Source organism: Mastomys coucha, unplaced genomic scaffold, assembly GCF_008632895.1.
Source record: "Mastomys coucha isolate ucsf_1 unplaced genomic scaffold, UCSF_Mcou_1 pScaffold15, whole genome shotgun sequence".
Classification (NCBI taxonomy): domain Eukaryota; kingdom Metazoa; phylum Chordata; class Mammalia; order Rodentia; family Muridae; genus Mastomys; species Mastomys coucha.
The window spans coordinates 105,452,053-105,478,662 of record NW_022196897.1 but is presented as its reverse complement, the minus strand read 5'-3'; the positions used below and the strand labels follow the sequence as shown (position 1 = coordinate 105,478,662).

Genomic DNA, 26,610 nt, shown 5'->3' with positions numbered 1-26,610 from the left:
TTCTTCTTCTTCTTCTTCTTCTTCTTCTTCTTCTTCTTTCTTCTTTTTCTCATCCAAATTAAGACTACTTTCAGGGCATGAGTGGAGTGATAGTCTAGAATCTGCCTGAGTTCTTCCAGATGTTAGCATCCAGAACCTGCCTGCGGCAGATATGTGGGCGGGTCCACAGACCTGTCGCCAGGGCAACGGCGACCATATTCCCAGAATCCATTGGGTTCAGCTCCCACCTTTACCTGGGCTACTACGTCACCACACATATATATGTGGGTACTTTCCTCCATCTTTCTCTCTCTCTTCTTCTCTCTCTTCTTCTCTCTCTTCCTGCGCTGCTACCCCGCTACCCTCCTTCCAATTAAACCTCTTACACATGAAACTGCCTGGGCCTGGTGTCTGGTGTCTGCAGATGCTTCCTGCCGCGACTCAAGACCCATCACCAGATTGCTTTGGTTCTTGTTCATAGCAAACTATTGGAGGGAGACTAGCCCAGACATATGGGACACTCCCGTGACACACTCCTATTTCATAGCTTAAAGATCACATGACTGCTCTACTTCTTCCAAACCAAAGTAATGGCTGAGGAATGTTTGCTTGAACTTTTTCATGGCTCTTTTCTGTGAAATTCCAGAGGCTGTGATCTGGATTAAGCATCTCTCCAGCCCTCCATGGCCTGCAGTGTAGCAAAAACACCAGCAGGGACTGGACAGTGACCGTGCCCCAGGCAGAGGCCCCAGAGGTGGAAACCAGACCTGTTTTCACTGCCCAGACTCCTGGTAGAACACATAGTAGACATTTGTCAAGTAAGTGGCCGCTGTGGCTGGGCAGAGTCCTATCTTTTGGCCTGACTGGAGCTGGTCCTTTCCAGTGGCCCCAGAATGCAGGAAGGACCAGTGGTCTTTTCTGCTTTGTTCTGCAGCTCTCCGGTTGCATGTCAACAGCTTGAATAACCACTTCCTCATGAGGCAAGCACACAGACCCACCCCTGCTGTGATCTTGATGTGGTAATTACTGCACTGAGTGTCACACCTGCCTCACATCATGGTTCCTGTCACCTGTCCCACCACTGCAGGGCTTTTACCAAGAACTGAGACTTAGTGGGACACTAGTCCCCTGTCCTCTCCACCAGCTGTTTCCCCCCCACCCTCTGTGACACTATTGTTGAATACTATTCTGGGGAGAGGTACAGGAAGTACCTTCCTAGAATTAAAGTTAACAGGGAAGAGTTGACCCCTGTAATGACAAACTTAGGACTATGTCTCCATCAGGCAAGGTTTGATCCGGGGACACTCTGGCGCCTGCTGTAATTTTGGAGATCCTCTACTGCAGACAGTGGGTAAGAACATTATTCTGATGACCTAGAGTGTTTTGCTTGTTTTTTTTTTCTCAGTTACCAAATATAAACAATAAAGTTATCTGCCCTAAAAAGTTGGGAGATAAATAAAAATGTTTTTCATATAAAGGGCTTCTGATGGTGTGGCACAAAGGGTAGGTTCTGTAGAGCCTGAAATTCATGCAAATTGATACAAAGTTAGGAATGAATGTGAATATTCACTTAAAATGATAAAAGATATCACAAAACTGCAAGATTTAGATCTCTGTCAACTCAGGGGACCGAGGAAGGAAGACCATGAGTTCAAGGTCAAAACTTGGGAAACAGCAAACCCCCATAAAAACACTTTTAAGGGTGAAAAACATCTAAACAGCAATTAAAAACACCCCGACGATAGCTTCTGATTAACGTCGGTGAGTCCACACAGCGCTTTCCATAGTTTGGTGGTATGCTCTGTGGTGAGTCCACACGTCGTTTCCACACAGTTTGGTTATATGCACCGTGACTACTTCCTCATTCATCACCATCCTTAGTCCACACAGGTAGAAATCTTTCACCTCATCTGCCTGAGTAAGAGTTTAAGAGTGATGAGTAAGACTTGTCATCTGTTGGGTGTGGGGGTACATGCTTCGGAGCTGAGCTATAGCCTTATCTATATAGGAAATGCCCTCCCAAAAAAGCCAGAGGTACACAGTAAGACCTGATCCAAAACAGACAAAAAAAAGAAAGGAAGAAAGAAAGAAATTACCGTTATTATTTATTATGTTATTGATGGTGGTTATTAGTGTTTAGCTTTTAAGAGACTGAACCTATGTTTCCCATACTGGATTTGAAGTAGTAGCTATCCTCCTGCCTCAGCCTGCCAAGTGCTAGACTAAGATTACAGACAAGTATGCACCATCCACATACAATTTACATCCTAATTCTTGAATTTCCCTTTTCAGAAGGGGGGGAAAAAAACCAAACCAGCTGTGCAGTCATTGCCTTCCAGAGAGCACCACAGAGCCAAGTGTGCTGGGCACACTTGTAGTCCAGCACTCAAAGGATCTGGAGTTCAAAGCCAGCTTCAGCTACAAGTTGGAGGCCAGCCAGGACGACCCGAGGCCATGTCTCAAAACACCCCCCTCAACAAAACAGAACAAATAAACAAAAACAAGCCAAAAAAAAAAAAACCCCTTCTTTTCAGGATGGGACTTCTGTCTTAATCAGATGTCAATAATAAAAAAAAAAAAAATCTTCAGAACATGATTATTTGTTTCCAGGGAGGGGCTTACAGTCATTTGCTTTCTGGCTGAATGTGTTTCAGACATTTCTGGGTTTTTCTGCCCAAGTCTTTGGCAACAAAGGACACACTTACAACTCATTTTGACTTCTCTCTGGCCTCGGCTCCTTGTGTCATGATGCCAGATGAGCAGGCACGTGGGTGGTAGGGAGTGCTCACTCCACGGCTCCTTAGCCAGATCCTAAGCATACCTCCCCCAGAGCTGATGAAGGGAGAGATAGGAAGACAGAGGTCCCCACCTGTCCCGGATACAATTGCTTACTTTGGCAAGTTTTATTAACCCACGTGTGCTGGTTACATTTGGTCAAGTTGACCCTGGAAGAGGAAACCTCAATTGAGAAAATGCCTCCATCAGACTGGCTGGTAGACATCTGTGGGACATTTTCTTGATTAATGATTCACGGGAGAGCCCAGCTCACTGTGTGCAGTGCCACCCTGCACAGGTGGTCCTGGGTCATATAAGAAAGCAAACTGATCCCCTCACATGCTCTCTTCCATGGTTTCTGGTTTGGTTCCTGCCTTGAGTTCCTACCCCCACTTTTATTCATGACAGACTGTGAGCTTGGTCTTAGTGTTTTATCATAGCAACAGAAAGCAAACTAGGACAACAAATGATCTCAAGAATGTACTGCTTGGCCTTGGGAGGACGTGCTAGGAGACGAGCTTAAATGACATCACTGTCCTGACAGCCGCCTCTGTCCAGCCAGGTGCATAGTAGGGTGAGCACAGGAGAAGCATATGGTGTTACCATTGGCTCTTTTTCTGGGTGGTTTGAAACATCCTGTGGTCAGTAGCTCCAACTTCATCTCCTCCCAGGTTCTGGTCCAACAGGAAAGACAAAGTGTCTCCTAGAATTGAATGCACCCAGAAATTGCTCATACCAGTGTGGCTCACGAGTTCAATGAACTGAACCCTAAAGTCAGGGCAGTTCCTCGAGCTAGACAGCTTTGGGTCCCATGTTGTGTTCTATGCTTTTTAATGTTTTTATTTATTAATTCTATGTGGATGCATGTACACTGCTGGATGTATGCATGTGTAACACGTGCATGCCAGAGCCTGCAGAGATTACAAGAGGCATCAGATCCTCTGGAGCTGGAGTCATGGGCAGTTGTGAGCCACCTGGTGTAGGTGCTGGGACTACACCCTGGGACCTCTGGGAGAACAGGACTTGCTCTTAATCACTGGGCCATCTCTCCAGTCCCCTCAAGCTGTCTTCTTGAAGCTGGAGGTGGAGTCATTACCTCTCAGGAAAAAGGCTGGTTTCTGAGAGGAAACTGGGAAATTAAGCCTCTGTGTATGGTGAATGAAGAAAAATACTCAGCTATGGTTCATTTGCATAGGGCAGCCTTGGAGACTGGGTACAGGGAGGAAGCATAGCGAGGGAGAAGTATGGTGGAGGGGTAAGGTAGGTGCCTTGAACTTGACAGCTTGGTTTAGGACCGCTCTTCACTTCCCTTCTTAGGAGAGGACTCAAGTGGCCTTAGCTCAGCCCAGCTGGGCCTGCCAACACCGTCCAGGAGCCACCCCTCCAAACCTCTGTTTGCTGTCTGTCTTCCTGTTCTAACCTTGGGCCATGTGGGCCTATTCCCCACTTATATCCCCTTATTCACAGTCCATGAAGGGTCTTTGTGGAGTGAGCTCTAGGGCTTGGCATCTCAACTAAGTCAAATCCCAGGCTTCTCCAGGCAATGCTTTGGAAACTGTCATGGATACGTGCTGAATCCTATGCTACCTGTCAGAAGGGCCTACTGGGGGTCTGCAGCATTTTCAGCCCTCTTACCATTGGAATCTCTCTCTCTCTCCCTCCCTCCCTCCCTAACTCCTTCTCTCTCTCTCTCTCTCTCTCTCTCTCTGTCTCTCTCTCTTGCTCTGTGTGTGTGCCTGTCTGATCTCTCTCCCTCTCCCTCTCTGCTTGTCTGTCTGCCTCCTCTCTTTCTTTCTCCCTCCCTCCCTTCCTTTCTTCTTTTCTGTTTGATTTTTGAGATGGGTCTCACTATGTAATACTGGCTGGTCTGGACTTCACTATGTAGACCAAGCTGGCCTTGAAATTGAGGCCATTCTCCTGCCTCTGCTTCCTGAGTGCTGCCATCATACCCAATTCACCTTTCTGATATTTATTTGTGGTTTGTGAACATTAGAATTATTTCTTACTCAATTACCTTTCATTTGTTCATAGACCATTCTCAATTTTCTGCTTTGGGTAATTCAGTAAGCAAATCTTTTAGATATATATATTTTTTAAGACAGTGTCTCACTGTGTATAGCCTTGGCTGTTCTAGAATGCACTCTGTAGACCAGGCTAGTCTGCCTCTACCTCCCCAAGTGCTGGGATTAAAGGCATGTATCCCCCATTCAGTAAAGATTTCTTTATTTATGTACCTGAGGTACATGGGGGTTTTGTCTGTATGTACATTTGCACACCAGAAGAGGGCATTGAATCTCATGGGACTACAGTTATAGATGGTTGTGAGCCACCATGTGGGTGCTGGGAATTGAACTCAGGACCTGTGGAAGAGCAGCCAGAGCTCTTAACCACTGAGCCATCTCTCTAGCCATTTTTTTTTAATGAGCTAACATTAATTCAGTTTCATGTATCAATTCACTTCTCCCACCATGTGAGTTCCAGTTATTAAACTCAAGTTGTCAGGCTTGGTAGCAAGAGCCTTGCCTGCCTAACCTTTTATTTTTCAATGTATGATGATTTGCCACTCGGGTCATTGTAGGAGAGTACTTAGTGCTACATGCACACTAAGCACACAGGTGACTTTCTGAAGCTTTCTTCTATAGGATTTATGACCTAAAAGTTTTCTGACTATGCAGTCTGCCATTTGTTTCTGCTAGAAACCCCCTTGGAGAGATAGTTCAGTGGATAAGACATTTGTGGGGCAAGCGTAGGAACAAAGTTTACGTCCCCAACACCCACATAAAATCTGTGTTCATGGCAGAAGAGATGGCTCAGACATCACATGCTAATGTTTCAGAGGACCAGAGTGTGGCTCCTGGCATCTTACACCAGACAGCTCACAACTACCCTGTACCCCTCAGCACCAGGGGTTCTGAGACACATGGTTCCCTACATATCCATAGCAAACAAGAACACACACACACAAATAAAAATAAATCTTAAGAATACTGTGTTTAGTGAATAAATGGAAACAATCAAAACACCTGACATCAACCTTGGACTTCCACATGTACGAGCACACACCTGTGCCTGTATTCGTGCATATACACATGCATGCACACCACATACACATCTATACCAAGGAAGAAAGGAAGGATGGAAAGAAGAGAGGGAGGGAGGGAGGGGGAGAAGAAAGAAGGAAGGATAGAAAGAAGAGTGAAAAGAAGAAAGAAAGGATGGAAGAAGGGAGGGGGAGAGAGAGAGGAAGGGAGGGAGGATGGAAGGATGGCAGAAGGAAGGAGGGAAAGAGGGAGGGACGGAGGGAAGGAGGGAGGGAGGGAAAGAAGAATGAAAGGGTGAAAGGGAGTGAGGGAGGGAGGAAGAAAGGGAAGCCAGCCCCCTATGCCCCCTACACTCCTAGGATCTGCTGAAGCAGAGGGTGAGCATGAGTGGAGGTGAGGGGCTGTGAGCATGGTGCCCAGACCCCACCTCAGTTGCTTTTCACCTTACAGCCTAAACTCCTGCTTCCTGAGCACTAAGGGGTCCATCTCGTCTGAGTTCAGGAGCCCTGTGCTTCTCCCAGGGCTGGCCTCACTCAGACAATGTTGACCTACAAGGGTTTCCTCTTCATTGCCCTCTGCCTCAGGGAACCACCTCTGCCACTGTCTGTCTGTCTTTCCTAGTCATCCTTGGTGCTTCTTTCCTGAAACTTCAGCTCTAGGAAAGATGCTCCACCCACGAGGCCTGGTGTTTTTCCGGGGTTTTCTGTAGCTGCTAGTTAAGCCAGCCTTCTGAGGAAGATTGGAAGTGCTGTGTGGCAGTGACCTGGGGGTGGAGTTACCTGTTTATAGAACCACAATTCCTCCAGGATGGGCAGAGTCACAACTGGACTCTGCATCCAGCCAGGGAGCTGATATCTTGGCAGGAGCTGGATGTGGTGTGGAGATAGACGAGTTGGCATGGAGAGCCTGTCACCTGAGAGACTACCTGACCATCCTCATCAGGTAACAGGGTCTGCCAGGCCAGTAGCCAACAGTCAGGGAGAGCCTCGGGCCAACAAGCCTTCAGCTGTGGCTGAAAGGAGGGTGGGATGAGTCTCTGTGTGGCTGAGGGAAAGTGGGGTTGGTCTTTGGGAGTATGGAATGGGTAGGAGTAAGCAGCGCCCACAGAAGTAGAGACCTGGTGACCATGAGTCTAGTCAGCAGGGCTTCTGCTCACCACCATGATGTGCAGGCAGGAGCATCTTAAGGGCTGTTCTTCGGGGATGTTCCCTCTGCCCCATGCCAGAGAACAGTGGCTGCTCCTCCCCGAAGAGACTCACCAGGCCCATATAGCACACTATCCACCCCCATAGGCCAGTGGACTTCCTGGAAGCAGCTGGAGCCCCGTGGGTTTCAGTGTCTCAAATCCTCATGCTAATCACCTTCTGGCTTCAAGAGTTCTGAGGCTGCACCCAGGCCAAGGATCCCACAAACTGTTCACCGCTCAGCCCAGAGTTCGCATCCTGTGCTAGGGACCAAGGCCAACAGGAAGAGCTCCCCTCTCTGCCCCTGGTGCCCCAGTAAGTGTCCTTGAGAGGCACTAAGTTTCCATGGTGGCTCTCCAAGAACCACCTGGGTTTCATTTGCCAACCTGGATGGGTTTCTCACTGGGGTTCTGAGAGCCAGTCTAAGCTACGTGAGGCAAGCAGCTACAGGATACTGATCCTGGAAAGGATGTGGCCACCGCAGGCCAGACCCCTCGGGGAGGTGCCAAGGGACGCTTCCACCGGAAGGTGAGATTTGTTGTGCCAGTCTGAATTTGACGGAACTCATATCCAGGTCAGCCATCAGTGACAATGTCGTGTTGTGACAGGGGTTGGCCAGTCTTGGCTCTATTGCTCTGTCCTCTCAGGAGCTCCACGTCCTATAATGGTTCATGAAATACCTTAAGTTTCAGCTGAGTTCCTGGGGAGGGAGGAGATCCCTTCCTCCTCCTGTCTATTCTGGATCCAGATCCAGGGGTAAGCAAATGGGAGCCTGTCTCTGCCCCGTATCTGGGAAGCACTTTGCTCCCAGCTGGAGTTTCCAGGATTGGAAGCTTTTGGCTGATATGATCGATGAATAGTCCAAAGTGGCTCCTGAAACAGGCGAGCTTTAACAGCTGCTTCTTGGGCTTCTTCGCTGCTGCCTAGGGACTGGAGCTTTTCCTGGTGGCAGGAAAATGATTGGCAGAGCTGGTTGGATACCAGACTGGTTCTGTGGGAGCTTCTGTGTAGACTTTACAGCTCAGCCTGACTCACAGAGGGCAGGGATCTCGGGACATAGCATCCACTGTGCCTTCCCGAGCTTTCCCCAGGGTCCTATCATGGGGGGAGGGCAGAGGGATTCATCCTTTCAATCTGCCAAAGACTGGAGATCGGGAGATTGTGTACCCCACTCTGAAGGGCACCTGTCTCCCTTGGCCTACACCTGTCATGGGTAGGGACCAGCACTGAGCCTCTCTCAAACCTTTCTGGCAAAATGTGGGCCCTCGGCCTCTCTATAGATAGGGGGTCACGGAGGGTATACCATCCCTGTATGGGTAGAGAGAGAGTGGCTGAGACCCTCCACAGGAGACAGTCTCTAGATCTACAGATAACAGGGCCAGAAGCATCTGAGGTGAGCCAGTGATGAGATGCCATTTCATGGGGGAACATCTTGGGTCAGTGAAAAACGGCGCCTCAGGCCCTAGGAAAGAGTCATGCCACTAATGTGATGGCTCAGTAACCATATTGGTCAAAAGCAAATGAAGAGACTCTAGTGTGTAAGTATCTCAAGGGCAGTGGGGATATGTGGTGTTTTTGTGAAGCAGCAAGGTAGGTAGTTTGGCGTAGGGTTGTTGAGGTCTGCCCTTGACATCTGACATTTGACCCTGAGCACGTTAATCTTTCTGAGTCTCGGTTCCCACATTATGAAAATGGAAGAGATTTGAGTACTGCTGGCGAGGTTGTGAGGGGTCCCCAATGAGACTGTGATCAGCTTAGGTAGTAAGTAGCTAGGCCTACAGAGGCACTTTATCAATAGTAATGAGAGCAATTATCTAGAAACCTCCCCCGACTCCCAGGCACTGATGGTCTCAGGCAAGCTAAGCAAGTGTCTACCATTAAGCTATATCCCTAGATAATCTGTTTGTTTTTGGAAGCTCCGGGGGAAAATGCTTACATTTTTCTGAAGAATTCTTCTATATTTTAGCCCCACCCCCATCCCTGAGAACACTCTATGAGAGCAATACTACTGTTATTTCATTCCAGATAAGACAATGGAGTTTAGTGACTGGCCCAGAGTCGTATAACAAGTAGCAGGCAGGACTAGAAGTGCAAAGCCTGGCTCTCGAGTCTGCCTTCAATCTCTGGTAAAGAGCACTTGGGATTATGGTTAACAGCGCTGTGAGTACTCTGCCTTAGCAAAGGTCTTAGACAGAATAACTTTCTAAATTATGGGGGTTTTCTGAGGCTGAGATGGTCCCAGTGCCTACAGGGAGAAATGGTCAGTGCTAATAACCTGTGTGTTTGCTGTGTGGGAGGATTATATGCGTGTGCACAAATGTGCATGTGTATATGGAGGTCAGAGGTCAACACTGGGTATCTTCTTTAATCACTTTCCATCTCAGGGTCTCTCATTGAACCTGGGGCTCATCAATTTTACTAGACTGGCTGGTCAACAGACTGCCGGGCTCTACCCTATTTCTGCCTCCTCTGTGTGCTGGGGTTAGAGACTTTACGACTGTGCCTGGCTTTTATGTGGGGACTAGGTTTCTGAACCCAGGTACTCATGTTTGATTGCGCAGCAGGCACTTTACCAACCGAACCATTTCCCCAGACTCTTCTAAAATTCATAGGCTGTGGGCTCTTAGCCAGGCCTGCAGCTTATGATGGTCCTCTGCCTCAGAGTGGGGCATTGACACTCCACACCTTTCACAGACCAGTATCAACACAGGCAGCATCTATGTGTCAGGCAGTGAGGACCTGGATGGGGAGGAGATGGAGCCAGGTGCCTAAAAATCGACTAAGTTCCTGACAAGTCCTTTAGCTTAAGAGCTATGGGGTTGAAATATTGCTGGAGTTGCTAGAATTCTCTCTCTCCCTCCCCTCCTCCTCTCCTTCTCTCTCTCTCTCTGTATGTGTGTGTCTGTGTGACTAAAATGACAGTATAATTCACCGTAGAGCCAAGGAGGGGCAGATGCTGGAACAGCCACCTCCTGAGTCATTCTGCTTTGATTCGTCATCCTTTACAGCTCTCTATGGAGAGAACATATGGGTTCCCTCAGACTCTAGTAGGAAGCACCTGTGCAAAGCCCAGGTCAGCTCCAGTGGGTATGAGGACCTTCTGACCATGCAGGCTGTGGAGCCATGAGAGAGGCACAACAGGAAACCATCTTAGGTTTCACAATACCTCTGTGTCCCTGCTTGCAGTGCCCACTGTTCGATGTGAAGCTCTGGCCGCCTTGGATGAGAGCAGAAAGGCTGGGAAGAGATGATCCCAAGAGCTCTTTCTTATTCAGTGTCAGCGCAGGTCAGAGTGGCCAGTGTCAGTGCCAGTCAGAGCCTGAGTGACAGAAGCCCCAGTCTGGGGTTTTCTTATCTTGAGGCACTACAGTGGATCCTCCTCAGGGCTACTGGGTCATGTGTCTCCAGGGTTATTGTGTCGGTGCCTCCATGGGATGGGTTTCCCTTGGGGGTTCTGCCATTTATGGTCTCCTCACAACTGGGAGCTGGTACTACACATTGCCTATGCATATAATGCCCTTCCTACAGACCCATTCTAAGGGTCCTCCCTGTGTGAACTCTTCCTGCTCGAACCACACACTGCAGCTGTTGTCCTCTTGGCACGCACTTTATCAAAAGGCTACAAAGCCTTCTTTGGAATCAGCCCAGCATCCTGCCAGGCCCATGTGTGTAACCTCAGATCATAGGGCTTGTCTGTGTAAGTTACCTAAAAAGGCAACCAAACCCAAATCAAAGTGAAGGTGGAGGCCACCGTGGGGTCCCCTGGGTCCCAGGAGTGCTAGGGATTTCAGCTGAGGTGAAACCAGTTACTCCTCTAGTCCCATCTGCTCTGTCAAGACTCAGCCAACTGGGCACTGCTGCCCTCTGATTGCTCTCTGGCTATCCACTGCTTGCTTTCTCCTGGGCTCATCTGAGGCCTCAGGTGCCTCACGAGCGTCTGAATACACAGTGACCTTTCACCCACCACCCATTGAGCTGGTGCTGATCTTCCCAGAGTTGCCTAATTCATGGCCACACAGATGGACGGCCTTTCCCTAGTCTCTTCTCTGCCTATATTACTCTAGTTCCTCCCTGAGGCGACATGTCATTAAAGCAGAGTTTCATAAAGCAGAAAGAAGAGCGCCTCTGGATGAGGGTCTCATGACCCTCCTTCCATGAGGAGCTATGAACAAGACCATCTGGAATACTTTTTTGCAAGGAGGCAAAGCCGAAATCCCCAAGATAGTGGTTGTTTGGCTCAGGATAGTCACACACAAACATACATTTTAGAACTTGCAGATACCATGGGCCACTGGGTTCCTTGGCTCAGCCCTCCTTGAGACATGGGAAAGGCACAAAGGGATGAGGAGTGGGCTGCGCCAACAAGGGCAGGCAGCCCTTTCTAGAAGGTCTAGATGTGACTATCTCCACCTAACCAGTGAGGTGTTCTCTCCTTGCTTTGTCTGCTGTAATTGAGATTCTGTCCCTCAGAGAAACACTACCTCAGCTGATCTACCATTCCATGGCTGCCAAAGACCAGAATCATAACCCCAAGGCTGTTCGGTCTCTAGAGGTGTTCCCCCAAGGCCTGGCAGCCCGCCACCATCACCATGCACCAGATAGATGGATGTGTGTGGTCAGGGGTCTGGGCAGCACAGCATCTCCAGGTTTGAGAGTCTGCTGACAACTGAGGGCTTGGGGTCTCTTTGCAGGAGGAGACCTCTGACTTCTGCCGGCTCACTGTGAAGATCCTGGAGGCTCGGAGTCTGCCCAGGGCTGACCTGTGTGAGTGACTGTGGGTGGGGACTGGATTCCAAGGGAAAGGACCAAATGCTCTTTGGGCTGAGGGCTAGCTGCTCTCAGGAGATACTGGGGTTGTCAAAGGAACCTGGGCGAAATCCCTGGGAAGGATGTATAGAATCTACTCCCTTCTGATGCCTGGTTCCCTTGACTTTGTCAGTGAGTAAGGCAGATCCATATGTGACTCTGCAGCTGCCAACAGCTTCTGGAAAGAAATTCAAGACGCAAACAGTCACCAACTCCAGTCATCCTGTGTGGAACGAGACCTTCAGTTTCCTCATCCAGAGTCAGGTCAAGGTAAACGTCATGTGGGTGTCGCACTAGCCACTCACTTGTAGAACAGTCCATCCTGCTTCCCTCCACATGAGGACCTTGGGATCAAGTAGTTCCTCCCAGAACTCAGGGGAGGAGGGCGTCTATGTGCTGTGAGCAAGAGGATGTATGAAGGAAAGAACGTGGCCCTGCTATTCCCTGGCTGTGGGGCTGATGTTAGGCAAGCTGCTGCTTCTCCCTGAGCCCATCTCTGATATGTGGCTAGAAAGCATTCCTTTTTAATGGGGCTGCTCTAGGGCTAAAGGGGAAATTGCATAGAAAAGTATCACACGACTTTTGGGTGTGCTAGGAAACCAGCCAAGCAGAGCAGTGGAAAACTTCTTCCATATTTAAACTACATTCGCTTATTTATTCTGTGTATGTATGTGTGCCTGCATGTACCACAGCACACATGTGGAGGTCAGAGGACAACTCCTGGGAGTCTATTCTTTCCTTCCACCATGTGGGTCCTGGGGAATGAGTCTGTTTGCCAGGCATGCCAGCAGGTGCCTTTAAACACTGAATCATCTTGCCTGCCCCAGGAGACATTTAAAATATTGTTTTTCTTTCTCTCTTTTCTTTTTTCCCAGTCAAGGTCTTGCTATGTAGTTCTGACTGGCCTAGACCTCATTATGTAGGCCAGGCTGGTCTCAAACTCACAGAGATCTACCTGACTCTGCTTCCAGATTGCCAGATTGGTTGGATTTGGGATGTGCAACCATATCCAGCTGATTTTTCTTGGTGTGTGTGTGTGTGTGTGTGTGTGTGTGTGTGTGTAGAGCATTGTTGTTTTTGAGATATGCTCTTTTTACATAGGTTTAGATTAGCTCTCACTATGTAGCCAGGCTTGACCTTGAACTTATAGCAATCCTCCTGTCTTTGCCTCCTGATTGCTAGATTGCAGGCATGAGCCACCATGCCCAGCCTAGGAAGAAAATTCTTTAAGATACATACATATATACATACATACATACATACATACATACATACATACATACTTACTTACTTACGTACATATACACATACATACATGTTTGAGACAGACAATCACTGTGTGATTCAGACCAGCCTCAAATGCATGGTCCTCTTGTAGTGACTTCCCAGGGATAGGGTTCCAGGCCTGAAGCCCCAGTCTTCCTTGATTCTTGGTCAAACAAAACTTGTGTCTACATGGGGGGTGGTCATGAAGCCCTCCTTTGTCTGAGGAACTATTGGCAGTTGATAGCTACTGGGGAAAGAAGAGTCAATTTTCTTCAGGGATTTGGGCTCTGAGAGGCTACCATTCAGTAGATGGTCCCACACTTACACACATATAGGCGGCACTAAGTGGACTCTATGTAATTAGCCAGAGAGAGAGAGAGAGAGAGAGAGAGAAAGAGAGAAAGAGAGAGAGACAGAAAGAGAGAGGATGAGAGAGACATGAAGGTGGGAGGAGTTGTGGAAGGGTGGGGACAAGGTTAGATTAGATCCAAATACCTTATATTCTTGTATGGCGATTAAATAAAAATTTTTAATTAAAAATCACAAGGGGGGGAGGCTGGAGAGATGGTTCAGGGGTTAAGAGCCCTGGGTGCTCTTCCAGAAGACCAGGGTTCAATCCCCAGCACCTACATAGCAACTCACAACTGTCTGCAACTCCTGTTCCAGAGAATCCAATACCCTTACACAGACAGACTAAATAAATTATTTTAAAGAACACAGGAGGGGAAACTAGGCACTTTCCTGGATTTGTTTTACATGTGTATGTGAGCTAATGTTGCAATGAACAGATATTATGTTATGTTCCTGGTCCTTAGAATATTCTAGAACTGACTATCTATGACGAAGACTTAATTACGAAAGATGACATCTGCTTCAAGATTTCTTATGATGTCTCAGAAATCCTTCCTGGACAACTCCTCCAGAAAACCTTTAGCCTGAATCCTCAGGTGGGTAAGAAGGCTCCAGGCTAAGGAAATTGCTCAGCATTTCCTAGCTACCAGGATGCTGCTGGCTGTAGTCACCCACGGGACAAGAGCTGGTTTTCATTTAACAGGAAAGGGACTGGTCTAGCTGCTATTGCAGACAGCATTTCCCCAGTCAGAGCCTTAGTCACCTTAAGGACAGCCCTCAAAACACTGCTCAGTGCAACCACAAGGGGGCAGTGTAGACCCATTACTCTTACTCAAGGGACTCCAGGCCTGCCCCACCAAGGTCTGGTCCTGCTTCCTGCTGCAGGCTTGGGAAGGGGAAGGTAGAAATTATGGGTGGGACCCAGGACCATTCTCAACAGGGAGAAGGAACAGGAGCTGGATATCCTTGTTTTCTGCCTTCAGCCCCAACAGGGTTTGGGGAACCAGAAGGGAGAAGATGTGTAACCTGCAGTCCTTCTAGCTTTGGGTACTTTAATAGCTAGCTTATTTTCCCCAGACCTCTAATTCTTTAATTTAGTCTCAATAGCACACCTTCCTCAGATCCTGCTAGGGATGGCGGGAAAATGCTTTTAAGAGATTGTGTGAACTGTAAATGCTGGTGACTTACAGTCCCTCTTTGACTGCAGGGACCAGAAGAGTTAGATGTGGAGTTCCTGATGGAAAGAACGTAAGGATGAAGAGCCAAGGAGTGGCTGGGAACACTAGCTTTTCTCCAAAAACTGGTCCTGACCCAGAGTCCCTGCTGGTCTGCTCAGCTGAGCCACCTTCCTTCATCTCTCCATCTGCCTGGGAGGTCTGGGGCTCCTCTTGGGAGCAAGGAGGAGGATGGGTGGCATGTTTCCTGTCCTGTGCTCTCATTTCACCTTGCCAGACACAGCAGCATCTTTCCTAATTCTGCATTGCCCAGGGAGAGTCCCATGGATAGGAATATGAGCAATGTGTGTGTGTGTGTGTGTGTGTGTGTGTGTGTGTGTGTGTGCACGCGCAAGCACGTGAATGCAGAACACTTTTGATTTCATAAGTTCAGAATAGATGTTTTGATTTTCTCAGGTGGGACCCTCCAGAAAACCTCATCACCAACAATGTTCTTGTGGTAACGACCTTCCTAGGACTCGGGAAATATTCGGGGGGTTGGGAGGGAACACTGGGGTCAGGATTCTGGGGTGTAGAGGAGAAGGGACAAGACAGAGGTAGGGTTTTGTGGTAAAACTACCCCTAGACTCCCAACCAGGTGGTCACCTTAAGCTGTGGGGCTTAGAGGGGGCAGAGCCGAGGTCACGTGACTATGCTGAGCCAGGCCTGGCTTCCAACTGGATGGCTGGAAGATTGTTGAGAAAACTTAGGTGCTTTTTGCTGGTGTTTAGTTATGTGTAACAAGCACAGTGAAGTCCTGCATGGCAGGCCCAGCGTCATTTATTAATATTGAGGTCACTGAGGTTTGGAAGGAGTTTCTAGTAGAGTTTGCAAGCCTGTCTCTCTTTGAGATCTCATGAAACTGCAGTGAGCAGAATGGCCACAAAGTGGCGAGCGCTGCATGGAAAGCTGCCTGTTGAATGTGGGGTTCATTAACCTGTGTCAGGTGAATAAAACGTGGAGCTGACCCCTGGAACACACCTCAGGGGCACTCACTCTCAGGGCTTACAATGTGCTGATCGAATAGCTACTTCACCTTTAAGAGGAATTCGTAGGGTAGCCTGGTGCCATGGCACCTGTCTGGAATCCCAGCACCTGAGAGGCAGAGGCAAGAGGCCAGCCTGGTCTACACAGTGAATTTCAGTTCTGCCCGGGGCTACTACCTGTTGAGACCTCATGTCAAAGATAAAACAGTGGATTGGCACCTCCTTCTGTTGTCCCCCGCCTGAGTTATGGGGATGAGTAGTGGGGTAGTTAGATCCAGCAGTTCCGTTGGAAGGGCTAGCCGAAGCAGCCTCAGCCACTGAGCTTCACAGGGAGAGTTGTGAAAGCAAGTCGGTGGAGCTGAGGATAATCAAGAGAAGTTCTGCTCACTATGGATTTGAATGCTTTCCTGTCACCTCCCGCTTATGGGCCTGAGATTCCCACACACTTGAGAATCTGTGAGATGAAGACTGGAGACATAAGGGGGGGGACCTGAGAGCCGGGGTCTTTTAGAGCTCCCAGAAGATGAGTAAAGCTAAGAACAGGGATAGGTGGGGATGGATTGTCTTGGATGCTCCACATGAGACAACAATAGGCTTAGTGGTTTGCAGCAGGTCAGAGATGGGTGAAGGGTTTTCTGTCTAGTCCCATTCTGAACCCCACTTCTTCTGTGTGCGGTGGTTGGAGGCTCAGTGGGCCTCAGGGTTGAGATAGAGGGGACCTCAGCTTATCGTGTGTGGAATTCCTTGCCTGTGATGTCATCTGATCCAGGCCCGAGAACTGTCACACCTGGATGTCTCCCTGGACAGAGCTGGGAGCAGCACCATGGCAGCAGGTGAGAACTGGACTCTGCCGGGATCATGGTGGGCATGGGCTGCTGGGAAACCTGCACAAGAAGGGCTCCCGTAGGTGGGAGCCCCATGGACTGTGACATGCAAGCAGCTGGGAAGGCTCTCCTCAGAATCCTGCTTCCTGAACCTCCTCTACAAACAGACACTGCTGCTAGTGTCCGAGGTCCGAGATGGAGTTCGGGGCTCCTTTGTTCCTCCTTCTCATCTGGTCCATCTCCTCCCTAGGTCAGGACAAACAAGAGCTGGAGCTCATGCTGAAGGGGTCATATGAGGACACACAGACATTTTTCCCAGACACAGCTTTTACCTTCAGCTTCCACTACATGAGGGGCCAAGACACAGAGTTGAATGGGTACCTGAGGGTGAGTCTCTGCTCTCCAATTCTCCCACCACCCTTAGCTAGCTCCATGCCCTTTTTCCTACCAAGTCCAGGCCTCTTGTGCTCAAGGAACATCAGCAGGGGCTGGGGATGATTACACAGTGTCACTCTTTCAGCACTCTGATGGCTCCTCCATCAGAAGATGTAGTGTTGCTAGAATAAAACCTGTTGATGCCCACACAGGCAGCCCGTGCAGCCTGGCCTCCTCCCCTCTGCTCTCTCATTTCTGTTTCTTGATGCCCCAGCCATCCTTTCCTCCTTTTGATTTTCAAACAGGTCAAGTACTTTCCAGGCCTTCCGGCTGCCTCTAATACCCCTTCGTCCTCTTCTGCCTCCTGCTTCTCCTTCTCCCCATCTTAGCTCAAACAACATCTCTTCAGAGATGACCTCCATGATGCCCCCTCATCTTAGATAGATCCCCATACCTCCCTTCATTTCCAGCATTCTGCCCTATCACACCATGATGCGCCGACACCACATTACTGACATCAGTTCCTTTCTTTGAAAAATATTTTTAGATGGGGTCTCACTAGTATCATGACTGCTTTGGAACTGGCTCTGTAGATCAGGCTGGCCTCAAACCCAGACATCCATTTGCCTCTGCCTCCCAAGTGCTGGGACTAGAGTTATGTGGCACCACTCCCAGCCATGACCCATTTCTTAAGAAACTGACACATGTGATTTAGTGAGAACAGCGCCTTGCAAAGGCGAGCAATCTCAGCCATCACTAACTGTAATTGTTATAATTAGTTTACTATGACCAGGGACAGGCTGTTCTGCTTGCAACCTAGACACTCAGAATTTGTTGAATGAATAAATGAATAAATGAATAAATGAATAAATGAATGGATGGATGGATGTTTCCCTTCAGAGCCCCAGAAACAGTGCCTGGAACTCAGATTCCTCGGCGACACCTTTCAACGTACCCCTGAAGTCGTTGGCTGCAGGGAAGGAGGTGACCGTAGACATTCCTGCTATGAAGGTACATGGCCTCACGTGGAGGGAAAGTGCAGGCAGGAAAGGAATGGAGGTGCTCACAACCCCCATGTCTCCCTCAGGGTCTAGGATATTTCAGAGTCTCTTGCTTTAATTTCAGGCTCCAGAAGGGAAGCTGCAGCTTAGGACGGACTGTTGGTAAGAGGCATGACTCTGTGGGAACAGAGAAAAGGAGCCTGGGGTGGGGGAGGGGTGGTGGTGCTAGGCATAGGGTGTTTGGGGGTGAAGGGGGGGGAGAATGTTTTCAGAAGCTCTATGGTCACCCAAGAAATGAGCCATACAGTTTTCTCCTAACTCTTGGACCCTCCACCATTCCAGCCCCAAGGAGCTGGCTGTGCGGCTAAGCTATGGGCTCTGTCCCGAGGAGCGGGCCTTTCTAGGCAAGAGGAAGAAGGTGGTTGCTGCCGCCCTGAAGCAGGCTCTGCAACTGGATGAAGACTTGAAAGAAGATGAGGTTTGGGGGTACAGCAGGGATGTAGGTGTAGAAATTCTGGGCTGGTCTGTGCTCTCAATTCCCAAAGAATGCAATTGGATTGTTGGGGATGTGGGGTTCCTGTTCTCTTTGGGAGTTCTGTTCTGGGCTGAGGGTTGACCCTCAGTCAGCCCTGACTGCAAGGCCCCTTGAAGGCAGGCAGGGAGCAGGCTTGAGTGAGGCAGAGGGCAGCTCACCCCCATTTTGTCTGTTTCTCTATGTGGTCCAGGTCCCTGTTGTGGGCATCAACGCTGAGGGAGGAGGTATGCGGGCTATGATCTCACTCTACGGCCACCTATTGGCGCTTCAGAAGTTGGGCCTCCTGGACTGTGTGACCTACTTCAGTGGCATCTCAGGCGCTACATGGTAAGGGTCATAGGGACTGGAACAGCAGAGATGATTAGACCCCAAAGCAGGGGCAGAGCAGATGCCAAGGGCCCTTTGTATGGAGATCCCATGAGGAGGGAGCAAGATGAACTTATGGGGGCCAAGCAGCTTTCTCAAAAGGAAGAAAGAGACTTCAAGAGAGTCCTGATGAGCACAGTGAAGTCAGAGGAGTTTTCCTAGGTATAAGGAGCTGGAAGAGGAAAGGCCCAGAAAGGGCTGGATTTGTTTTGGGCAACCCCATATGCAGGCTTTGGTGACCTAGAGCAATTTCTATGAGTCTCAGTTTATCTCCAAAATGTATGTGATAAGAGACACACTCATAGGTTGATGGGAGGCAGTGGCCTACAGTTGACACACGCCAGGCCCTCCAGCTGGCCCCACAGTTGATACTTCGGGCTTATACCACGTTCAAAGGGAAGTTTTCCTTCTTGCTTACATGGTCCAGGTGAGGGTAAGGAGGTCAAGAGATTCTCTCATACTCAGCTGGGCATGGTGGCCATGCCTGTAATCCTAGTATGTTAAAGGCTGGGGTAGGATTGCCGTGAGTTCCAAGTGAGATCTTGTTTAAACAACAAAGGGGGGGGGGAGAGAAAGAGAAGGAAAAGAATGTCCTTTATACAAAGATAACAATGCCTACTTTCCAGCCCCTCCCCTGAGCATGAACATGGACCAGACCACTTCACTATTACAGATTCATTCCTCTGAATCTCATTGACACATGACTCCTACTAAAGAAGGAGTAGAAGTTTAAGTGATAGCTATTGACAAGTACAGTCTTAAATAACTTCAGGACAGGCCCATAAAGATAGGAGTGGGGACTGGTGCTGTCCAATATCAAAGCCATCAGCCATGGGTGGCTGCACATTTTCAGGTTTGGAGTTCAAGGGGAGCACTGAGGGAGACCATTCTTTTGGGGTGAGACATGCTGTAGACAGGTCCTTAATGCTGTAGACAGGCAGACGGCAGCACAGGGGCAGCTCTGAGGAGAAGGGGCCCATGGGGCAGAGTGAGTGCTTCCTCAGAGGAGAGAAGATGGGAAAGTTTCCTTTATAGGCCCACAGCTGGCTGTTGCTGTTACTGAATTCAACAACATAAGCTATCAAAGCATTTTTACCGTTTTCCTGCTGATTTCCTAATGTGGCTACTGAGAAACTCTAAATTATATATGGGTTGGAAGTGCCTCATCACTGAAGCACCTGCAAGCATGTGAGACTGTAGGTTGAGCCTCAGCCCAACACACCTATAATAAAAACCTATATAAGGCCTATTTCATACCCATTCCGGTATGAGATACCCAACTGCATACCCAGACCCAGACCAGGACTAGAAGGAAGTCCCAGGATCCGTCTCCAGATGGACTATCTCAACAATCCCTCCTTCAGGGATTAGACACAGGCAGGATTGGGCTTCAGCTTTCATCCCCTTGTACCCCCAGGACAATGGCCCACCTGTACCGGGACCCGGAGTGGTCACAGAGGGACCTCGAGGAACCCATCAGTCATGCCAGGGAGCATGTGCCTAAAACCCTGCTGAAGGAATTCCTCCCTGAACACTTGGCCAGCTACCGCCAGACACTGAAGGTTCGGGAAGAGCAGGGCTACACCATCACCGTAGCAGACCTGTGGGGCCTAGTGTTGGAGTCCAAGCTGCACGGGCAGGTATGCAGCCTCCTCGGCAGCATGGCATGGCTGTGTCATGAGGGTGGAAGGGACTCTGAGAGACTGCATTGGGTCTCAGCACCTGGGCAGTCGGGGAAAGGGGGTTCAAGGCCAGCAGAGACTACATAGCAACTGTAGGCAAGCCTCGTACCCAGGGAACTCTGTCACAAACAAACAAAGAGTGTGAGGGTTCGTGTCAGTCCAATGCCAGGATGCTTTCTTTCTGAGTAAGTCCTTCAATTATAGTTGCATGCACTTTATTCTCCATGGCTGCAGCAAACCCCACTGCGCATATCCTGTATTTCCTGTACCCATTCATCTGATGGTGGAAGTATTGGCTGATTCCATAACTTGGCAATAACACTGTAGTAGTAAATATGGTGTTGCTGTGGTGTGCCGACTGAGAGTCCTTTGGACCAGGTAAAGCAGTTCTAACTTTAGGTAGGTTTTGTGCTTGTTTGTTTGTTTGTTTGTTTGATGCCAATGCTCACTTCCATGGTGACCGCTCTAATTTGCATTCCCAGCAGCAGTGTGTTGTTCCTTTTCCCTCAAGTGCTTGTCAGCATCTATTGATGTTCATTTTCTTGATAGTAAGCACTGAGAGAGTCTTGGGTAAGATGGCATCTCGATGTAGCTTTGACTTGCATTTCCTTTATGCCTAAGGATGCTGAATCACATTTGTTGAATATTTGTGCTTCTTTAAGAATGTGGCTAGAGTCTAGGGTTTGGGGTATGTAGGCTTTTGAGCTCTTCATGCATTCCAGATGTTAATCCCGTCAGGTGAGCCGCTGACGACGCCGACATTTCGCCGCGGCTCTGTAGACTGTCTTCACTCTGATGACTGCTCCTTTGCAGCATAGAAGCTAATTGATTAGGCTCTGACTGACTTTTGCTCTTGTTTCCTGGGATATTGGAGTGTTTCCACGTATCAGTTTCAAAATTAAGGTTTTTGGTCCATTTTGAATTCAGAGTGAGACACAGGGAACTGGTTTCATGCTACACATGAATATAGAACCTTTTTACATATGGATATAGAATCCTTCTACGTGTGACTAGAGAACCCTTCTAAGTGTGGATATAGAATCCTTCTGCATGTGAATATAGAATGCTTCTACACGTGGATATAGAACCCTTCTACATGTGGATAGTTTCCTCAGCACTGTTATTGATGAGGCCATCTTTTCCCCAATGTATTTTTGCCAAGAATCAGGAGGCTGCAGCTGTATGTATGTATTTCTGGACCTTCTATTCCATGTGTCTCTGTTTCTGTGCCTGCACCATGCTGGTTTGGTTTTGTTACTATGGCTCTACAGCATAATTTGAGATCAGGTATTATAATGTCTCCAGTGTGGTTCTTTTGATCCCAGTTGCTCTGGCGAGTTTATTTTATTGAAAATAGATGTTCTTCTGATCTCCACCCACCCAGCTTCTAGATCCTCCCCTCCCATCCAGATCCACACTCTTCTTCTCTCTGATTACAAAACATACAGGCAGCTAAAGAATGATCATAAAATAAGATAAAATAAAAGCAGATAAATCTGTATAGAGCAAACAGATGGAAAAGAACCAAAGCAAAGCAGGCACCGAGACCCACATATGCACAGACATGGGAATCCCATAAAAACACAAACCCAGAAGCTATAATATATACATGAGTGACCTGAAAGGTTAAAAAAGATGCCCTGACAAAGCATTATGAACCTCCAAGGATGCCATTAAGTTAGGTTTGGTTTTGTTTTGCTTTTGTTAGCCATCTATTGCTGGGCACAGGGCTTGCCATTAAGAATGGATTGTATCTCCAGTGATACACTGTTGGAGAAAATGAAATTTTTTTTGTTTGCAAGAGGCTGTCTTTGGAGAGAGCTTGTCCACTTCTCCTCTCAGCACTGGTCCCCATCTTGTGCAGATCTATGCAGCCCCTGTGCACGCCTCCAGTATCTGTGAGTTCTTATGTGCACCAGTCCTGCTGTGTTTAGAGAAGGCTTAGTTTCATAGTACTAATTCTGCTGACCAATGAGCATCTACTTCGATTCTTCTTTCAAGTTATTCTGGCAGTTCTTGGCCTTCTACTCCTCATTACAAAATCAGTTAGTCGTGTTTCAGTATTAACATCGGGATTCTAATTGAAATGGCATTGAATCTGTCAGATCGATGTTATTACTTGAAATGTTTTTATTGTATTACTGTGCCCTGGGTATCCCTTGGATCTTCTGTTCAACTTCACATTCAGTTCAGAATGTGCTGCGCTTTTACTGACTGACTTTTCTGTCTGGTGGCAACAGCTAATTAGCATAGAGGGAGAAGCTTATGATGGTATATTTTATGAGGTGTTAAAATAACAGCTTAATTCTGGTTATAAAAACTATTATTTAATTATCAGTTGATCCTCTAATAATGGCATCAGTATGAGTTTATCTATATGATTTATTGTAATTTTTTTGAGACAGGGTATCATGTAGCCCAGGCTGGCATCCAACTTGCTATGTAGCTGAGGCTGGCCTTGATTTTTTTTTTTTTTTTTTTTTTTTTTTTTTTTTTTTTTTTTTTTTTTTGGTTTTTTGAGACAGGGTTTCTCTGTGTAGCCCTGGCTGTCCTGGAGCTCACTTTGTAGACCAGGCTGGCCTCGAACTCAGAAATCCGCCTGCCTCTGCCTCCCAAGTGCTGGGATTAAAGGCATGCGCCACCACCACCCGGCTTGGCCTTGAACTCTTAATCCCCCCACTCCTATCCCTCAAGTGCTTGGATTACAGACATGTGCCACCATGCCTGTTTTATGTAGTGTGAAGGCTCGAACCCAGGGTCTCTCGAATGCTAGGTGAACTGTTTCATCGATTGAGTTACATCCTCAGGTCTCGACATTTTTTCCCCTAATACTTTGTCGGGTGGAGGGCAGATGTCACAAAAGCATTTGGAAGAAGCTGAGGCCTGGACTGCATTACAGGGAGCCTGAAAAGGGCAGCATATCCCTTGGCAGAATGTGGGCAAAATGATTGCTGTGTGCTTCCTGAGAAGTGGGGTATGTGCATGAGTGTGTGTGTGTGTATGTGCGTGACAGTCTGTGTGTGTGTCTGTGTGTGTATATGTGTGATACGAGTGTATGTATATATATATATGCGTGGTATATGTGATATGTGTGTGTTCTTTGTGTGAATGTGTGCGTGTGTGTGTGCATGTCCTCCTCTGTGTATGTGTGTCTCTCTGTGTGTGTCTGTGTATGTGTCTCTGTGTGTTTGTATGTGTGGTATGTGTGATATGTGTATCTGTCTTTGTATGAATGTGTGTATTTATGTGTGTATCTCTGTGTGTGTCTGTGCATGTGTTTCTCTCTCTCTCTTTCTCTCTCTGTCTTTCTCTCTCTCTCTCTCTTTCTCTCTCTGTCTTTCTCTCTCTCTCTCTCTCTCTCTCTCTCTCTCTCTCTCTCTGTGGTATCTGTGAAGACAGAATGGGAGGAGATATGGTAGAGTACATATGGAGCTGCTCAGAGCTGGCTATACACACCCACTCATAGCCCCCAGAAGTCAGCAGAGCTGCAGTCTCCTCACTGTGCTCTTATGTTCCTACCGTACCCTGCCCTGGACCTGTGGGAGTTCCAAGACACTCAGGTCCTCATTCTTCCGACCCTAGGTGACAGATCAGAAGCTTTCAGGACAGAGAGCTGCACTGGAGCGGGGTCAGAACCCTTTGCCTCTCTACTTGAGCCTCAATGTCAAAAAGAACCATCTGGACACGCTCCAGTTCAAGGGTAAAGTCCTGCCCATCCCATCCTCTAACAAACTCCAACTCCTCCATTCCCCAGAGAATCTAGTTTCATATCATAGAGCCTGGGAGCACTATATCCTTGGGTGCGGGGTTGCATGTGCATGTGGACAGGGGTAAGTGAATGGTTACCTAGGAGTCTGCTTTCCTCATATCTCAGGGTTGGTAACAGACAGGAGGGAGCCAAAGGCCCGCCAGGCAGAGGCAGTGCCACTGGCCCTCAACAGACCTGTGAGTCCCTGCCTCTCTTTTCTGTCCCACTAGAATGGGTGGAGTTCTCTCCCTATGAAGTTGGCTTCCTGAAATATGGAGGTTTTGTCCCTTCTGAGCTCTTTGGCTCTGAGTTCTTCATGGGACGGCTGATGAAGAGGCTTCCCGAGTCCCAGATTTGCTTTCTGGAAGGTAAGCCGTACATACCTTCCTGGGCAGGACTCCTGTAGCTCAGGTCTGGGCAGAGCCCCAGGGTGAGGAACAGGTGGGCAGTGGGGAAGAGTCATTGCTGAAACTGCTCTGTCTCCATGCCCATTTTCTATTGGTACCCTAGAGTGGAGATCATTTGGTGCCCCCGTGGGAAAGACAGGCAGGGTACAGGGACCTAAGGGCTGGCCCTTCTTGGGAATTTGGCCTTCAGGTATCTGGAGCAACCTTTTCTCTGTGAACTTGATGGATATCTGGTATGACATCACTTCTGGGAAAGACGAGGACGATTTCCTTGTGGATGTGCCAAACTCAGGTAGAAGAGGGGTGTTGAAGTGGGGAGCCTGAGCTGAGACCATTCCCCTTTGGAGGCTGGTGGGAGAGGGCATGAGCAGGCATTTTTGGGCTCCTCGTGCAAGCAATGTCTGTTACTCTTGACACAGAGGAGGAGTTCTCAGCCTCAGCAGGATCCTCCTCTGCTGTGGACGCCCCATGGCTGGAGTCTGGAACAGCTCTGGCCCAGGCACTTAAGGGCTTTCTGACTGGCAGGCCATTCCACCAGCGTAGTGCCAACTTCCTCCACGGCCTCCAGCTGCACCGGGACTACTGTAACCAAAAAGACTTCTCTACCTGGTCAGGTAAGGACCATGGCCATGTGTCACCACAAGGCCAGGCTCCTGGCTGGGGTTGGGTGGTGGCTGATAACTGGCAGAGGTTTGTGAGGAGATCATAGGTATGTACTTCAGGGGTGTGGTCTGGAGATCCCATTGTGGGCTTCGGGGAAGGGCTGACTTCAGAGAGTGACACCAGAAGTAAGGCGACGTGGAGGGGAATTGGGGTCAGAGGAGTGTTGGGGTTACTATGGAAAGGTGGCTGCTTCTAACCAGCATTGCCTTGTCTATCAGATTGCAACCTAGATGATACCCCGAATCAGCTGACCCCGCAGGACCCTCAGCTCTGCCTAATTGATGCTGGCTGCTTCATGAACAGTAGCTGTCCCTCCCTGTTCCGCCCAGGTCGCCAAGTGGACCTTATAATCTCCTTCAACTACAACCAATCCTTGCCCTTTAAGGTGCCTAGTCACTCTGTGGGAACCCCTCTGCCGGGCCAGGCTCACCTCCATGGATGAGCAACAGGGCCTCTGCCTCACACTTCCCATGACTGAAGGAGGGAGCTGTAACCCATAGGGTATTTCTGGGTTCTCCATTGGGAAGGGCAGTGATGGTGGTTGAGCTCTGAGATCCCAAGACAGGTGAATGGAAGTTCTGGGATACAACAGCTGGGCAGAGCTGGCAAGAGATCCCAATCACTTCCACAGCCAACTCCCAACTTGCCCTAGGAAGTCTGGATGGTGGAAGCTCTTCAGGGCTAAGATTCAACTGACGGTGTAATAACAGTACGGGGGTGGGGGAAGGCTGCTGGGTCTTCATTCCCACCTGTAACTTCTAACTACTGGAACCCTTACATTCTCTCCGAGGCCTGTGCTGCTTAGTTTGGGCCAGCGCAAGGCCAGGCTGTTGTCTTGACACTGAGGGAGCAAGTGGGAATTGGCACGGACCTACAGTGAACCTGAGATGCCACAGCTCCCTCTGGCCGGCTCTTTGCTCCCCTAGGGGCTGCAGCAATCTGAGAAATACTGCAGAGCTCGGGGTCTGCCCTTCCCCCGTGTGGAGCCTAGCCCTGAGGACCACCGCCAGCCCCAGGAATGTTACCTTTTCTCAGACCCCACCTGCTCGGAAGCACCCGTTCTGCTGCACTTCCCGCTGGTCAATGACTCCTTCCGGGAGCACTCAGCCCCCGGTGAGGCTTCCCTTCCTGTTCCCTGGTGGGCAGAACAGCTCCAGGAAAGGCTTTGGGCTGGTTTTTGGTCAAGGGCCACACCCTGGCCTTGGTTGTTGATGCTCACACCTTTGTAGTGACCCCCCTGCTTTATGCCCTGTGTGGTCTGGGACCCCTTCTCAGGGACTGGGCCTTTCCTAGACTGACCTCTAAATCTCAGCCCTCCTCACATTCACATTCCTTCCCATCCCTTTTTCCACCAGCTTGTCGGAATTTTGTCTACTTTGGGTAGGGAAATCTAATGCCTGCCTTTGT

At 48.8% G+C, this 26,610-nt stretch overlaps 1 protein-coding gene across 1 annotated transcript in view; it reads left to right on the top strand.

The window, feature by feature from the left end:
* Positions 1-6,611: 6,611 nt before the first annotated feature.
* Positions 6,612-26,610, top strand: part of Pla2g4d (phospholipase A2 group IVD) — a 22,474-nt gene continuing 2,475 nt past the window's right edge. Inside the window, exons 1-19 of the mRNA XM_031371603.1 lie at positions 6,612-6,737; positions 11,671-11,743; positions 11,919-12,055; positions 13,867-13,998; positions 14,610-14,650; positions 15,034-15,076; positions 16,372-16,435; positions 16,677-16,813; positions 17,702-17,812; positions 17,927-17,964; positions 18,145-18,280; positions 18,528-18,664; positions 20,121-20,343; positions 23,968-24,085; positions 24,364-24,501; positions 24,731-24,832; positions 24,960-25,154; positions 25,422-25,588; positions 26,130-26,316. Coding sequence (XP_031227463.1) covers positions 6,666-6,737; positions 11,671-11,743; positions 11,919-12,055; positions 13,867-13,998; positions 14,610-14,650; positions 15,034-15,076; positions 16,372-16,435; positions 16,677-16,813; positions 17,702-17,812; positions 17,927-17,964; positions 18,145-18,280; positions 18,528-18,664; positions 20,121-20,343; positions 23,968-24,085; positions 24,364-24,501; positions 24,731-24,832; positions 24,960-25,154; positions 25,422-25,588; positions 26,130-26,316 — 2,251 coding nt within the window. The 5' untranslated portion in view covers positions 6,612-6,665. The remainder of the gene's footprint in view (positions 6,738-11,670; positions 11,744-11,918; positions 12,056-13,866; positions 13,999-14,609; positions 14,651-15,033; positions 15,077-16,371; positions 16,436-16,676; positions 16,814-17,701; positions 17,813-17,926; positions 17,965-18,144; positions 18,281-18,527; positions 18,665-20,120; positions 20,344-23,967; positions 24,086-24,363; positions 24,502-24,730; positions 24,833-24,959; positions 25,155-25,421; positions 25,589-26,129; positions 26,317-26,610) is intronic.